The 14,201-nt window shown below is 44.0% G+C and overlaps 1 protein-coding gene across 3 annotated transcripts; it reads right to left on the reverse strand.

The window, feature by feature from the left end:
- Positions 1-1,212: 1,212 nt before the first annotated feature.
- On the reverse strand, positions 1,213-13,506 carry INSIG2 (insulin induced gene 2). 3 transcript variants are annotated; one of them, XM_041407024.1, is made up of 6 exons: positions 13,375-13,506; positions 9,043-9,380; positions 7,316-7,440; positions 5,032-5,198; positions 4,517-4,616; positions 1,213-4,065 (listed from the first exon to the last, which is right to left on the reverse strand). In XM_041407024.1, the coding sequence occupies exons 2-6, from the start codon at positions 9,284-9,286 to the stop codon at positions 4,024-4,026; spliced, it is 678 nt and encodes a 225-aa protein (XP_041262958.1). In that variant the 5' UTR covers positions 9,287-9,380; positions 13,375-13,506; the 3' UTR covers positions 1,213-4,023. The 3 variants fall into 3 exon arrangements, with proteins under 3 accessions (XP_041262958.1, XP_041262967.1, XP_041262975.1); XM_041407033.1 differs by lacking the exon at positions 13,375-13,506 and adding an exon at positions 12,869-12,887; XM_041407041.1 differs by lacking the exon at positions 13,375-13,506 and adding an exon at positions 12,837-12,855.
- Between the last annotated feature and the right edge of the window lie 695 nt (positions 13,507-14,201).

The following is a 14,201-nucleotide window of genomic DNA, read 5'->3' on the forward strand; positions in this document are numbered from 1 at the left end:
ACGTACTTTCACACTGATCTGATGCCTAACATCACTTCCACAGGTTCTGCTCGCCCACTGCCAGCAGGAATTACCAAAAACACTGCTCCAAAATGTAAAAAGCATGAGCAAAATGTCCAGGGTGATGCAGCTGGTGCAATTAGGTTCCTTCCTTATGTACCAGGTAAGAAAAAAAAGGAGCACTGGTGTATGCCCACAGGTCCCCACGGCAGCTCCCAGCCAGATGGCAGCAGGGAAGTACAGAAGCTATGGAGGGAAAGTTTCTTTGTTTACTCTCCTCTTAGCTGCTCACAGCAGCCCTGTTATAATGAGAGGCACAGGATACATTTTTCAAGTGCCTGACAGGTCAGCAGTTGGAATATTCCCTCAAAACCCAAGTAACTTTCCATTCAACACCCTCAGGCTAGAAGAGCCCGGAATTTCCACTCTCCGAGGCTACAGACGGAAGGGAGAGGTAAAGTTTCCAGCAAAACACCTTTACTCATATGCTTTTGGCTAATCTTAGTGCTTACTACCCAAATTATGGTTATTTCTACCTGTGGCTGTAATCTGCCTGGTCAGACACATGGCATGCCCAGGATTTGACAGCAGAGTTAGGAATTTTGGGCCACAGGTTGCCAACACAGAGGATTTTTCCACTCACCCCCTGCACTCCTTCCAGTTTCAGCTGTGGTGCTGCCCTGCTATGGGACTGCACCCCAAACCCCCATGCACCTCTCTTCTCACCCTTTCCTCACCTCTGCCTGGATGCTTTTCTACTACATTCCAAACCTCTCTTTATCACAGCTTTTTTGAGACAGTGAATACCAGATGGAGTCTGTGAATACCAGAGCAATATTCAGTTCACATCCAGACCAGAACATTAATAAATACAAATACATTATGAATTTCCCTGCCATTTGTGTTTTGGGTTTTTTCCATATCCATATTAGCTATTTATATCTAAATCTCTATTTTCTGTATTGTGAGTGAAGTTATCTTACTCCCACTGCAGATTCAAAAGAGGAGATTTTCCAAGGCTGCTCAGCATGGTAATTAAGATAGAATCATGGCTGATTTGATCTTCCCTGCTTCTTTTTCACTATTTTTATACAGATGTGCACCCAATATGCCAGCTAAATGGTCAGAATTATTATGAGATTGCTGATAGAAGGCAACTCAGTGTATTTTAAATATCAATGTAACTTCCTAAACAAAGAGGAAACCTATCAATCAAGGTTGTAATTGTGTTTAATGCACATTTTGCTTTTAACAGCAATTTGCCAGTTTAAACAGCATAGACCTTACAAGGGTTAATTGGTGAAGAGGTTAGAGTGCTTTTAAAGTTGTATCTAAATTATACCTTATTTATTCTTTATTGTACAACGTTTTTCAGGCAGTCTAATGTTATAACTACATGCCATACAGTAGCAGCATGCCCACACCACTAAAGTTAAGGCTGTGTCACCATTCTCATCATGAACCTTCCTCAGGGTTTGAACACATCAGCCATAAAATCACAGCAGTTTGAAACAACAGGACACCCATGATGTGATCCTGAATTGATGTTAGTCAAGTAAGAATAAAAACAATACAGACACATATAATAAAGGACTCCACCCAAATTTATTTTGGATGATTGCTGCCTTTGCACAACATGCTTAAAATTTCCAAAATGAAATTTAAAAGTCAGCGGACAGCACAGTCTAACCAGGTTTAGCTGAATCTGAGTGCAAAGTGCTGCAAAGTGGGTGCCACAGATGCACAACAACCACTTCTCACATACTGCACATTTCAACACACACGAGGCTGCTTCTGTGTAAGTACTGAGACTGGCAGGTAACAGCAGTTCTACCAACAAGGGAATAACAAAACCAACTCATCTTCAGTTGTACACACTCGTTGGTCATGATGAAACTACACTGTTTACCAGGTCAGCACACTGGCTACTGAGGTACTGTGTTATTCCCTACAGTAAGCATAAGAGACATCTGAATTTTTATGCCACTCATGCCCTGATAACTCAAGAGAGACTTCTCACACTATCCAGCAAGCTGAAGCCATTTGTTGAAGTAAAGAAGGTGGATGAGGTGAAATACTGTAAGAGAGAGACCCAACAGCTTCTTCAGCAAATTGCCAGAGCCTGCCTAAAGAAACTCACCCTTCATTCCTGCCAGCTTCTTGGTTTTATCAATAAAATACTTCTTATTGCCATATGGTTGGATTAAGAGAAAACCTCTGGTCAGGGATCTATTTAGACATGTTCTGCCTCTGCTTAAAGCAAAGTGCCTCTGCAGGTGCTTTCCTGAAACATCATCCCAGGACAGTGGGGTGACGACACTTTCAGGTGATGACACTTTCTGGAGCTGCAGAACCAAGCTCTTCATACATCACTTGCTTATTTATTATTTTTACAATTTCCCATTCAAGAAATTTTTCTTTTGCGACCATGTATTTTGTTACAACGCTTTTGGAAGTGCTCATTCCACACTTTTCAGACTTGGAGGTAAGCAGGTAAGACTGAAAAAGTTGCCTAGTTCAAGCTTCATGTACAATGCATTCACACATTTATTAATAAAAACTTGTCTAAACATCTATTTGTTCTTTGGACCAACTCCAGCCTCCCTAGGTGACTGTAACATGTCTTATAAACCTTTCATGGAAGACTTAAAAAATAGTACTTAAAAGACAAAAAAGGAAAACAAATACATTTAAACATCATCAACAAAGACAGAATGGGAAAACAGAGTGGAGACATCCCACGCCAAACTCACTGCAGGCACAGGTTAGTAGTGTGCACTTGAAATCTGCTTTCTGCCTTCTTACATTTCTTCCAGCTCATGGTCTTAAAAGCAAGCTGCAAAGCCAAGAGAAAATTCCAGGTATGCCCCCAGATATGGACCGCACACTAAAATCCTTCTTAAGAAGGGAAGTGCTCAGCACACAGCCTGTTTCAGCTCGCTGTCCTACCAGGCTGTCGGTGCACAGGCACCTGCCAAACAGGGCTAACAGCATTTCCCTGCCTCAGGAAACTGCTGCAAGAACAAATGCATCTATGGCTGCCTGGACACAGTAACAGCAACGAGGGCTCCATCAGTACCTAAAACACAGCACTGCTGATCCCTGCCAACAGAGCAGGGGGTGGCCAAGGGCCACCAAGAGTAGCATTGGTAATGGAGGGGTTTATGACACCTTAAGGTAGTGGCTGATTCAGAATTGAATTTTGCAATAAAAACTCCCTAAGCTGTTTTCCTATCAACACAAATCAGCTTAAAGGATTGTACGAGAATGACCTGAACTGTATCCTGTTTTGCCCACAAGTAGTTTCAGAATCTGTCCACGGCTCACAGAAACTCAAAAACAAACATAACGCTGGGTGTACCAGGGGAAAAAGAGTGAACGGTTTCCAGACTCAGTTTCCATTTCTGTGATTCTGGGCACACACCACAGACAAATTAAATGCTACGGCAGTAACCCATGAAACCTGCAGAGAGTTTCCTCACCAGTAATGTGGGTCAGAAGAATTGTATTCTGTGTTAATAGGCATAAATCAGTTACTTATTGCATCAAAGTTCACCTGTAATCCATAAATTTCATACAGACATTACGGGCTATCATGGAAAGAGATCTTCATTGCTAAATGTGAACCCTCTCTGTCTTTTACTAGCTGTTAACAAATTCCTCAAAACTTTCAAGATAAAGTGAATCAAGAAGTTTCAGCTACAGAAACATAGTGCAAAGGTTCAGTTTGGCACTGCAATATTACAGACAGACAGGAATTTATGGTAAACTGTTTAGATTTGGAAAAAAGAATCCTATAATTGAACCAATATTGTCAAATGTATTGCATACTATTGTAACTTCACAGTAATCAAAATCAGACATCAAGGTTTCTATAGAAGCAGCAATCACAGATTGCAGTAAAGTATACCACTCAAGGGAAAAAATTGCCTTTTTGCAATTTTATAGTCAAGTGTTCCTTATGCTCCTCCAACAGTCATTTGTCAGACATTTTCCTGTTTAAAAGGTGCATATTATTTCTTCTCAGTCCTCGTGAGACTTCTCTGCAATGACTTTGCATTCATACTGAAAAACAGAAATTGACAAAATAATATTAATTTACATAACTATTGAAAAAGACTTAAGTGATTTTTCTACAAAATGGGTGATAAAATAGCTCTTGTTAAACTCCACTCAGACAAGTTTGATCTCCTTAAGTTTTGTGCACATACTGGTGACTGCAATTTCTGTCCCCTGAGCAGGTCATGATTTGGGGATGGCCTGATTTCTCCCCAGACACAGGAGCTCTTAACTCATGGTCCTGAAAGTATGTAACAGAGTGTACAGAGCAAAGCATGGGTGTACTCCGATTTACAGACTGAGCAGCTCACTAAGCACACCAACAAGAAATGATTGCTGGTTTCTACCTCACTGCACACCCTCGAGCCAAACAGCTGGCTGGTACACATGGAGGAAGAAATTATATGTACATTTAACTTCTACTGGAAGGCAATCAACTGCCCTCCTCCAGACTCACCATTGCCAGCTGCCTGCCAATATTGCCCATTGTTATTCCACCAGCAAAAAATATACATGGCAACCAGGAACGGACATAGAGGAAGTCTGGGGATGTGTATCTGGAAAAGAATACACATTTTTGAGCTCAGTGTTGTGCAACAGAGTCCTCCAAACACAAGGCAAACACACAATTATTAGGACATTTTAACTTAAAAAGATCCACATTACAGAAATTTAATTTCTTGCAGCAAACAACAAAGGAGGCTTCTTATTGATTATAGCTGCATTTATTCAACCAAACAAAGCCTGTTACATCACTGGCAAGGTAGCAATTTTATTTCAATTAGCATTTCCAACTAGATTTCTCACTTACACTCAGATAAGAGCTTTCATAAACAGTCCAATTTATGCTGTGCTCAAAATTATGTGCTGACAGCTTTGAAAATCATGTCAAATCGTACCCCTCCAGTTATTCTGACTTAATGTTACAGCTTCAGAACATTATCATTTCACCTTAGGGGAGCAAATACTTACTGATAAACTCCATTGTACACCAGAAGCTGTGACACCAATGTGGCCAGGAAAGCAATTCCTACTCCAAGACCAAAGCCACTTCGTGACCTGTCAAAGGTCCACCACAGCCCAATGGACAGGGCTGCCAAGGTGAGAGACAGCTGGATATTGTTGGCAAAATCCACCTTCTGTGCTGGCTGTTAAGGATCAGCTTGGAAATACCATGTGCAAGCATAAAGCAATTTTTGTCATTCTGTTTCTATAATTTTGGCACAACAGAAAAAAATATCATTAAGACAAGTACTGTGTTATCTGTATCATCTCTCACACAGCTATCAGATGTGAGGAATTAAGGCTTGTAAATGTCACTGTTTCAGGAAACTAAAAACTTATGATACTTCTTCCAATTTTAGGGTCTTTGCACTGTACAAGACTGAAGAGCCTCTTCCCCTACCAAACAATCAGCATTTTATAGAGACACACAATGCACATGTTACTTCTCACCCTCACCTGGACCTTTATTACACTCAATATGAAATCTTAAATCTAGCATTAAATTTATTCAACTGATAGGGATTTACCAAAAAAAGGTATTTATCACTCTTAATTGCAATTTTGTTTAAATTACATGAGGCTTTACATTCAGCTCAACATTAAAATGTTAATGTGTTCTACAAATCAAAATTAAAATACTACTGGGGAGTGTTCATGTAAATCAACATTGAAAGTCAGTTTTGTCAGCTTGTGAAAGAATTGTGAAGTCACTTCAGATATCTTTGTGTGTTTCACATCCTTCAAAATGTTTTGGAAACACTAACTCATTCTCATTACTCCTGTCCAAAACAGATAATTAAAAAGGGGCTTGTCGTGTTTCATAGGCCTGAAAGCAAATTTATGGGATGACAGTATAAAAAACAGTGTCCTATTTCCTCACAAAAATCTGGAGGGAGACCTAGTGGAAATGAGAAACAAGCTTGACTAACTGAAATAAATAATTACAGGATAAAAATCAATAGCTTCAGAAAAAGTGTCAAAGAAGATAGAACCCTCACCAAATCTGGCAATGTGCAGAACTGGCAACAGCTGAAGAGAAAGCAGTCTGGAGAGCTGTCAAGCAGGAAATACAGACAGTACATTACTGATGTCCTGGGATATGGGGAACAGCTGCTAGAGAACTGAAGAAAATTTGCTGTAAATAATCAGACCTGTGTGAAAAGGAGCTGTCAACTCTTATTTCTTAAAAGCAGCAAAGCTGCCACGGGCTCACCCAACAGGTACAGGTCAGTGAGAACCACAGCACCAGAGCAGAGCATCTCTGGAAGGAGAGAGAGGTTTGTGAGGGACAGGGGAGTGATTCAGAACCTCGGCAGCTCCAGCTCATCTGGCCACACTGGACGGCAGAAGGTGGGGAAAAACCACACAGCAACAAAACCATCAGTGGCCAAGCAACCCCAGCGAGAATTCAGCCAGCTCTGCCACCTTTCACTTAGAGTGCTCCCTCTTCCTGGGAATGAGGAGATCCAACAGCACAAGAACAGAACTTTTAGCACCATTTTTGTGAACTGTGTTGGAGCTGACACAGATGGAGATGAGCAGAGATGATCAGCTTTCTTTACAAGACCCCAATTTTCACCAGCAGACCCTGGTTTTAGCTGACAGAGGGGGCACTAGGCATAACTGCAGAAAGTCTCTGACCCACAGCACTGCCAGTAAGGTGCACCAGTCCATGAGAAAAGCAACCTGCCAGCCAGGGTACTCTCTTGGCATCAAGGAAGGCATCCTTTGCAGAAGGGGGTAGCAACATTTCCTGGCATCGTATAGTCCTGGTGCTTCACTCATGACTTCAAGACAGGGCCTCGAACTCTTACTCAGTCCTGGGTATTCCTGGTCCTGAGCTTTCCCCACTCTTTGCAAAGTGCTTCACTCATGACTTCAAGACAGGGCCTCGAACTCTTACTATGGTATTAATAGGACATCAGCTTGCAACAACCTAAAGCACTTTTCTGTAATACCCACTGCATGAATATCTTCCCACACTAACCTTCATTATTCAAAGAAAATAAAGACTCTAAGTAAGACAAAGCCCAATATCGAGACATTCCTAATGAAAATATTTTTCAGAACAAAAAGATGTGAGACTCATCAGCTCCAATACTGCAACAAGTTTGACACTAACACATAATCTGCATTTTCCTTGCAAAAATGCTGCATGTTACACCTTTAACACCAATTCACCACAACTGTGTGAGCTTTTTTTAAGAGGAAACCCATTTGTTACCACCAATGTCATCTGGTTATAGGATACAGCACTGGCATGGTTTATTCCCACAAAGACTGCTACACATCGCATTACACTGGACCATTCTCTCTTGAACTTATGTGGCTCTCCCAGATGTCTGTCCATGCAGGGGTACAATAACCCAATCACAGCTGTGGAGACAGGAAAGAAAAAAGGCCCTGAAGTTAAAGCATTGGCAACATTTAACTAGAATAAAGGCTATCCAGACTTTGACAACTATAGTCACTCTAAAACACATATTTTAAGGACAAACAGCACAAAAACATACATTGTAAAAGAAGAGGAATTTCAAAGAGTTTCATTATTTAAAAAAGCTACATAGAGTTCAGCAGCATCTCCAGCCACTGCAGCAGAAGCAGCAGTACAGAGGCAATTTGTACCAGGGGCAGAGGATGACAGAGCTCTCCCCCACACCAACATCTGCACTGTAGTTCAGAAAGAGCACTAACAGCTTACAGGTTTGGCACTTCCAAAAATCCCACACATCAAACATGTTTAAAATAACTACAAAACCAACACACCACAGTACTGGTGTAGTTTATAACATCAATATTTTGTGTTTTCTTCTGTTCTTGTTACAAGCAGGGTTTGTTTGGATAACATTTTTCTCTTCTTCAATGCTACTCTCAAGCTCACCCAGAAGAGAGAAAGCCAAGAGCCTACAGTAGCTGTTGAATACAGAAAGCAAACAGGAATTCCAGCCCCAGGGAACTGAGATGATCTTTCAATATTTCTTCACAAATGTGTTCTCTACTGCAACTGCAGCTAAAAAGACTTTTACCAACCATACTAAGGAACAATAATGGTGCCTTAACATTAAGACTGTAGTGGTGTGAGCACAGCAGAGCCTGAGCCATCAGCACAGACTGCAGTGCCTTCAGTCCAGCACACTGCTGGGGGTAACACTGCAAATGCTCTTTCCTCTGCCACAGAGGAAACTGATCTCAGGGATTTGGGAAAATAAATCATCAGTAAAGCTGGAGCGGAAAAAAACCTTCCTGAGCAATTTTCTTGCCAAAGGCCTTGGGCCAAACTCATGACTAATAAGGGTGATGGATGAAAGGACTTCTCTGAATGCAGCCTCGATCACCCCTGATTATAAATATGCAAAATACCTTTATTCTGTTCATAATAATAAACCATACTGCAGAGAAATGTTACGTCAATTCCACGAAGGCTGTGCAAGTACAAATGGTAAGAAAATGGGTGAATTATCAGCATTTACCACAGAGGTTCCCTGTATGCATGCCAGCAGAGAAGATAAGGAAAGAAAATGGAGAAGACTAATAATGAAAAAAAAACCCTGAACACTTCAACAGAGTGTCTCCTGCTGGGAAAAGCCAGTTAAGGCTGTAGCATCTTTAAATCAGGTGGCTTGAATATCAAGTACTAAAATCAAACAGCACACTTTACAAACCATATCCAGTCTTTCCATCAAAACTACCAACCCATCAGGCCCAGAAAGGCCTACAAGTTTCTTGTGAGATGATGGCAAGAGGCAGCCTTCCCAAGTTCCCACTGGCAGCTGCAGAGTTCTCAGGTGACCCAGGAAAGCACAAAAACTAATTCCTGGACACATGTATATTTATGTATACAAAAAGATCAGAAGGATACTAATAGCTCAATAAGGACAGCGATGCTGAAAGGGAATTTTTTATCTTCCCCACCTCTCATACAGTTTTTTGCAACTACCTATCTCAGCACACCAGGCACAGACACAGGACTGAACTTACCTGATGCTGTGCCACAGCAAGGTGGTACCCACCAAGCTGAGGAGAAGATGCTTGTGATCACATCAGGGGGGAAGAGAGTAACGTTCCTCTGGATCTGAAGCAAGTTTAATACTAATGCAAGAAATACACCAATAAAAAACAGCACTACACCACGAATTACCAAATTCATGCCACGACTGGTTACAGATGAAATGTATGGGCCACACTTTTTTGGTAAGGTTGGCATTGCATCATTTTCTGCCATGACTTCTTAAGTTATCAGAGGCATCCAAGAGGCTGACTGAGGATTCACTTGCAATCAATATTTTGACTCTCTTCAATTAGGAGACACCCAAACCCTGAAAAGTAATAAAAAAGAATGAAAATTCAGATATAAGAAACATTACATGTATTTCCCTCAACTTCTTTGGACATTGGGTTAAAAAAATGCCTATTCTATTTTTTCTGAATTTTCTGAAGAGGCAATTAGTCCTTTGATAGCAGAATCAACCACAGCTGCAAAAATGCCAACAAAGGGAATAGGTTTCACAACTATTTTTTTCTACTAGGAGACAGAGGAGGAAACATGTGGGATGGGACAAGTAGGAATGTGAAAATACATTCCAGGAGGTGAAGAAATGACACAGATATCAGATGGAAGAAAGGCTTGTTTTGCAGCAAGAATAAATTGGTTTACTCCCTTCCTTTAAGCAACAACTGGAGGTTATATAATTCAGCAGCAAGTAAACACAGCCCTCAATTTCAAGTCAGCCACAGGGGTTCAGAGATCTCTTTTCCTGAAGAGACACTAAAAAAAAACATTTCTCAATTGGAAAGTGAAATCTGTGAAGTAACTTTCAGGCTGGAGTCAGAATTTCAGCAATCCTGCAGCACACATGTTTTGTAATCTTCAGAAAGAGCAGACAGCTCAGCAAACCAGAGCAGTAACTTCAGCACAGAGAAATATTTACAAAGTAACACACACATCTGGTGAAAAGTGCTCTACATCACTACAAACCCCAACTGTAATCAGGGACAGAAGCACCTGAGGGCAGAGGAAAAGCAGCTCCACCTGCCTTTGCCCTAGGAAGCCTCAGACATGAGTAACTGCCGGCACTACAGGAATGGCAGAGCTCCCACCCCAATCCCTTCCTCAAAAAAAACAGAACCTGTCCATCATGGGTCTTGTTATACACGGATTCAGTGCCACATTCATGTACAACAACGATTCTGATCGACAGCTTAGCCACCTGGAACTTCAGAAAAAAAGCCCTGACATTGTTTTTAAATCTGAAACTGCCAGCTGGTAGCAGCTTCTGTTAACTCTTATTTATGGCACATGGGGAGCCAAACCAGAACATCCATCCCCTTTCCTCTCAGCTCCAGCCAACCCCGAGGAAGCTCTCTGCAGACACAGCAGCAGAGCAGAGGACTGAGCATTCATTCACTTCTGCTGACTGAAAGCCAAAAGGGAAGTTAAATACATCCAGGCTAGTTAAGATACTCCAGTCAACTGCACAGATGTGATGCCACACCATGGCATACTCCATCACATGAGGAAAGTTCCAACAAACAGAAAAAAAAAGAGGACAAAAAAGGAAAAATGTTGCCTTCTTACAAAACTTCCCACTGGCAGTTTGGGGAGGCAACAGTGCCTTCCTAAGAACACAGGCTCTCTTGTACAAAGCCAATTTCCAATGTTCCTTGTAATCATGAACACACCTCGGGGGGGAAGAGAACCACCAAGGTGTCAGGCTTCTTAGTCTGCTTCCTGAGTCAGACTGCCAGCCTTGATGTCTGTATCAAGGCTGGCACTGGCACTGCAACACTTCCTTCAAGCAAAAAGGAGGTGCTCCAGATTTTCTTTCCTGCTCTGGATGGCACAGGACTGGAGTTTGGATCACACTTTTAGCCTCCAGCAAAGAAACCATGGAGTCACAAAAACATCACTATTTCTACTGAGAGTCTCCCTGTGTCCCCTGAGGCTTTGCACACCAGGTGATCACTGGAATTCTCAGAATTTACAGGAGTTTTTCCAACACATGGCATGGGGGGCTGTAGCTCCCCATTACAAACTCTCAGGAATACTGTGCCTAACATGAGTTTTCAAACTGTTATGTCCCTTCTCAGATCTGGCTTGCCTAGGGAAATAAGCTAAGCTCTTAACTCTCCACTTACTTCACCATCCCAACAGCTTTTGGCACTTCCTGAAGCCTGCATATCCATTTTTTTAAATGCATGACCCAAGCTGATATATAAGGAAGCTCACACTTCTAGTTCTTTAATGAGCAGCACACAGGATAACAGTTTCTTTTTTCAGCCATAAAGTGGTTTGCTCATGTGCTGTGATCCTTTACTACGTTCAAATCTCTCCTGTTACTGAAGTCTTTGTTCCCTGGCACCAGCTCCAGACCTTGCACGCTGCATTTCAGCCCGTAGGTGTCATTTATTTCTGACACCCAACTTCAACACACTTTTCCTGCAGGATCTCTCAGGCCTCTTTGGCCTTGCAAATGTTGCCAGCTTTGGGTCATCAGCAAGCATCTTACTGCATCCTATTTTGTGCACCAAGGTTATCAACTAAAATAGAATCATAGGATGTTCTGGATTGGAAGATACCTTAGAGATCACCTAGTTCCACCACCCAAATACTGAGAGTCCTTGTCCAAGTCCCTGTCTTTGATGAAATCTAGAACTAATTTCCCTGCATCGATTATTTCCCCATTTTACACACTCTTGTTATCTCCCTCTAACAAGACTCTGCTTCTTGTAACTCTTCGTCCACAGGAATCTTCAGCCTAATTAAGAATCATCAACTATCCCACATGGCAATACTAATGTAAACACTGATCGGCTCTTATTGGTTTTCCTCCTAGAAATCCTGATGATCAAGTAAAAGTCCAATTTTATTCCGGTATAAATCACTTTCAAATCATAAAACCTGCATTTGTATAATTTCCACTTTTTTAATATGCCCTTCAGCAAATACATATTTAACTTTGAAGGCTTACCTAAATGCAACAGGAAGGAAATCACTTACTGCTTCTACACAACCACTGCAGGTGCAAGTTATTCAAGACACCAGAACAGATTTTTATTAGCAGGTAAACAGCCTGACCCCAGCAAGGGCACCTGGGTAGGAACATACTGACAGATGTTTATGCAAGTAATTCAAAGGCTGAAACTAGCATGACGCAGTCGCTTGCACCTGGTGGTTTCTCACCCTACACAACTCCTAGTTGTTTCATCAGTTTCCAGATTTTCCACTGACCTTCTGGCATGCCACAGAGCAACTGGGGAACAGAGCAAAGTGATCAGTGCCCAGGAAACATTCTTCACTGCCCCAGACAGCCGAGGCTCGCAACGCCCTGGCACAGCACAGATATAAACTATCACCAGCTTTCATGGAAATTAAATTACTATCTCTAAAGACTCCAATTCCTTCTGACTAGGAGGCCACTGTTCCCGCAGACAGCAGAGACTCTGTATCCTTTTAAGCCTTATGTTTTACTGCAGGTTTCCTCTCAGATAGCAACAGACCACAACATATTGAACCAACGAGACTTCTGAGCCTTCATTTCCTGGGAATGCACATTCACAGCTGTAACACGGCACTGAAAGCTGCAGGCTTGGCACTGCCAGAGTCTCAGCTGCACCTCCTCGCTCGCTGGCACACGCGGACGCCAGCCCAAGCTTTTCAACACACCGCGCACCGTACGCGACTCGCAAGGCAGCCGCACGGTCTCTGGCGTTGCGCAAAAAGTTAACAAGTAAATTATCACCCTAGACATTTTTAAAACACTTAGTCACTTAACTGTCTCCTAAGGAGAAGATCCCTCCTGCTCACCCTGTGCTCTCCCTGCGCACCGAGAGCGATTCACAACTTCTGACACCACACACACACAGCGGGCACGGCGCGGCGAGGCCGACAACGAGAACATTTATTTGGGCAACACCGCGCAGGAGATGGCAAGAAACCATCCGTCTGCAGCGAGGCAACGCCAAAAGCAAACAAAACCATCGCCTCTCAGCCAGCGGGCGGCGGTTCTGCCCCGGACCCCGGGCCGGGCGAGCCCAGCCCGCCTGGGCACCTCCAGCCCGGCCCGGCCCGGCCGGCGGAGGGGCCACGGGCCCGGGCACCCCGCCGGGCACAGGCTGTCCCGGCTGCCGGGGAACAGCCCCGCCGGCCTCTCCCTCCGTCGCCCCCGGCCCTAACTCAAGCACCGCCCCGGCCCGCGGGCAGTACGGGGCCGAGGGGCGCCGCTCCCTGCCCGGCTCGGCTCGGCCCGTCCCCCCGGCCCGCGGCTCCACAGCCCCGGCCCGGCCCAGCCCCTCCGCAGCGCCGGGACTCACTCGGCCTCCGCCATCTTCCGCAGTCCCCGCCCCGCGCAGCCTCCGCAGCGCCCGCCGGGCCTCGGCCGTGCCGGGCACGGGCAGCGCGGGGGGGCGCGGGGATGCTCCGCTGGAGCCCCCGCTCCGCCTCGGAGAGCGCCGGGCACCGCGGCCCTGCAGCACTGCCACGAAGTTTGTGAGAGGAGCACTTCACTTTGAGTGCTGTGTATGCAGGAGTAATGGGTACAAACTGAAAGGGAATTTAGGTTAGATATTAGGAAGAAATTCTTTACTGTGAGGGTGGTGAGACACTGGAACAGTTGCCCAGGAGGGTTGTGGATGCCCCAAGCCTGGCAGTGCTGAAGGCCAGGTTGGATAAGGCCTTGGTCAGCCCAGTCTAGTGCGAGGTGTCCCTGCCAATGGCAGGGGGTGTTGGGACTGGATGATCCTTGAGGTTCCTTCCAACCCTTAACAGTGTGTGATCCAATAATTGAAAGAAAAGCTGGATGTGTTGGGCTTTTTGCCCCATGAGCACGGTGCCAGCTGGGCTGGGGGCAGTACCACAGCCTGTTCCACCTTCAGGCACACACACGGTGGGAACGAAGTCCTTGTCTCCAGCTGAAGCTGCCCGGCTCGGGCCTCCTGAATGCCTGGTCCCACAAGGACTTTCCCATGCACTTGACTTTATTGATGGAGGACAAAATTGCACAGCTCCGTATTCCAGAAGCCACGTTTTCACCTCCAGTTTAGGCCTTTTGGGGAGAATGTACCACATAAAGCAGAAAACAATTTGGTTTAGGGATGGTAAAGGCATCACAACAAAAACCACCATTTATGTATGCAAGATG

Source organism: Onychostruthus taczanowskii, unplaced genomic scaffold (genome assembly GCF_017590055.1).
Source record: "Onychostruthus taczanowskii isolate IOZ18803 unplaced genomic scaffold, ASM1759005v1 scaffold10, whole genome shotgun sequence".
In the NCBI taxonomy this organism is placed as follows: domain Eukaryota; kingdom Metazoa; phylum Chordata; class Aves; order Passeriformes; family Passeridae; genus Onychostruthus; species Onychostruthus taczanowskii.

Coding starts and splice junctions, on each gene's coding strand:
- INSIG2 (XM_041407024.1), bottom strand. CDS start 9,286: ATGGCAGAAAATGATGCAATGCCAACCTTACCAAAAAAGTGTGGCCCA. Junction 5,199..7,315: donor GAATAAACCATGCCAGTGCT/GTATCCTATAAC, acceptor CAGCCAGCACAG/AAGGTGGATTTTGCCAACAA. Junction 4,066..4,516: donor TTGGCAGGCAGCTGGCAATG/GTGAGTCTGGAG, acceptor TCTGTTTTTCAG/TATGAATGCAAAGTCATTGC.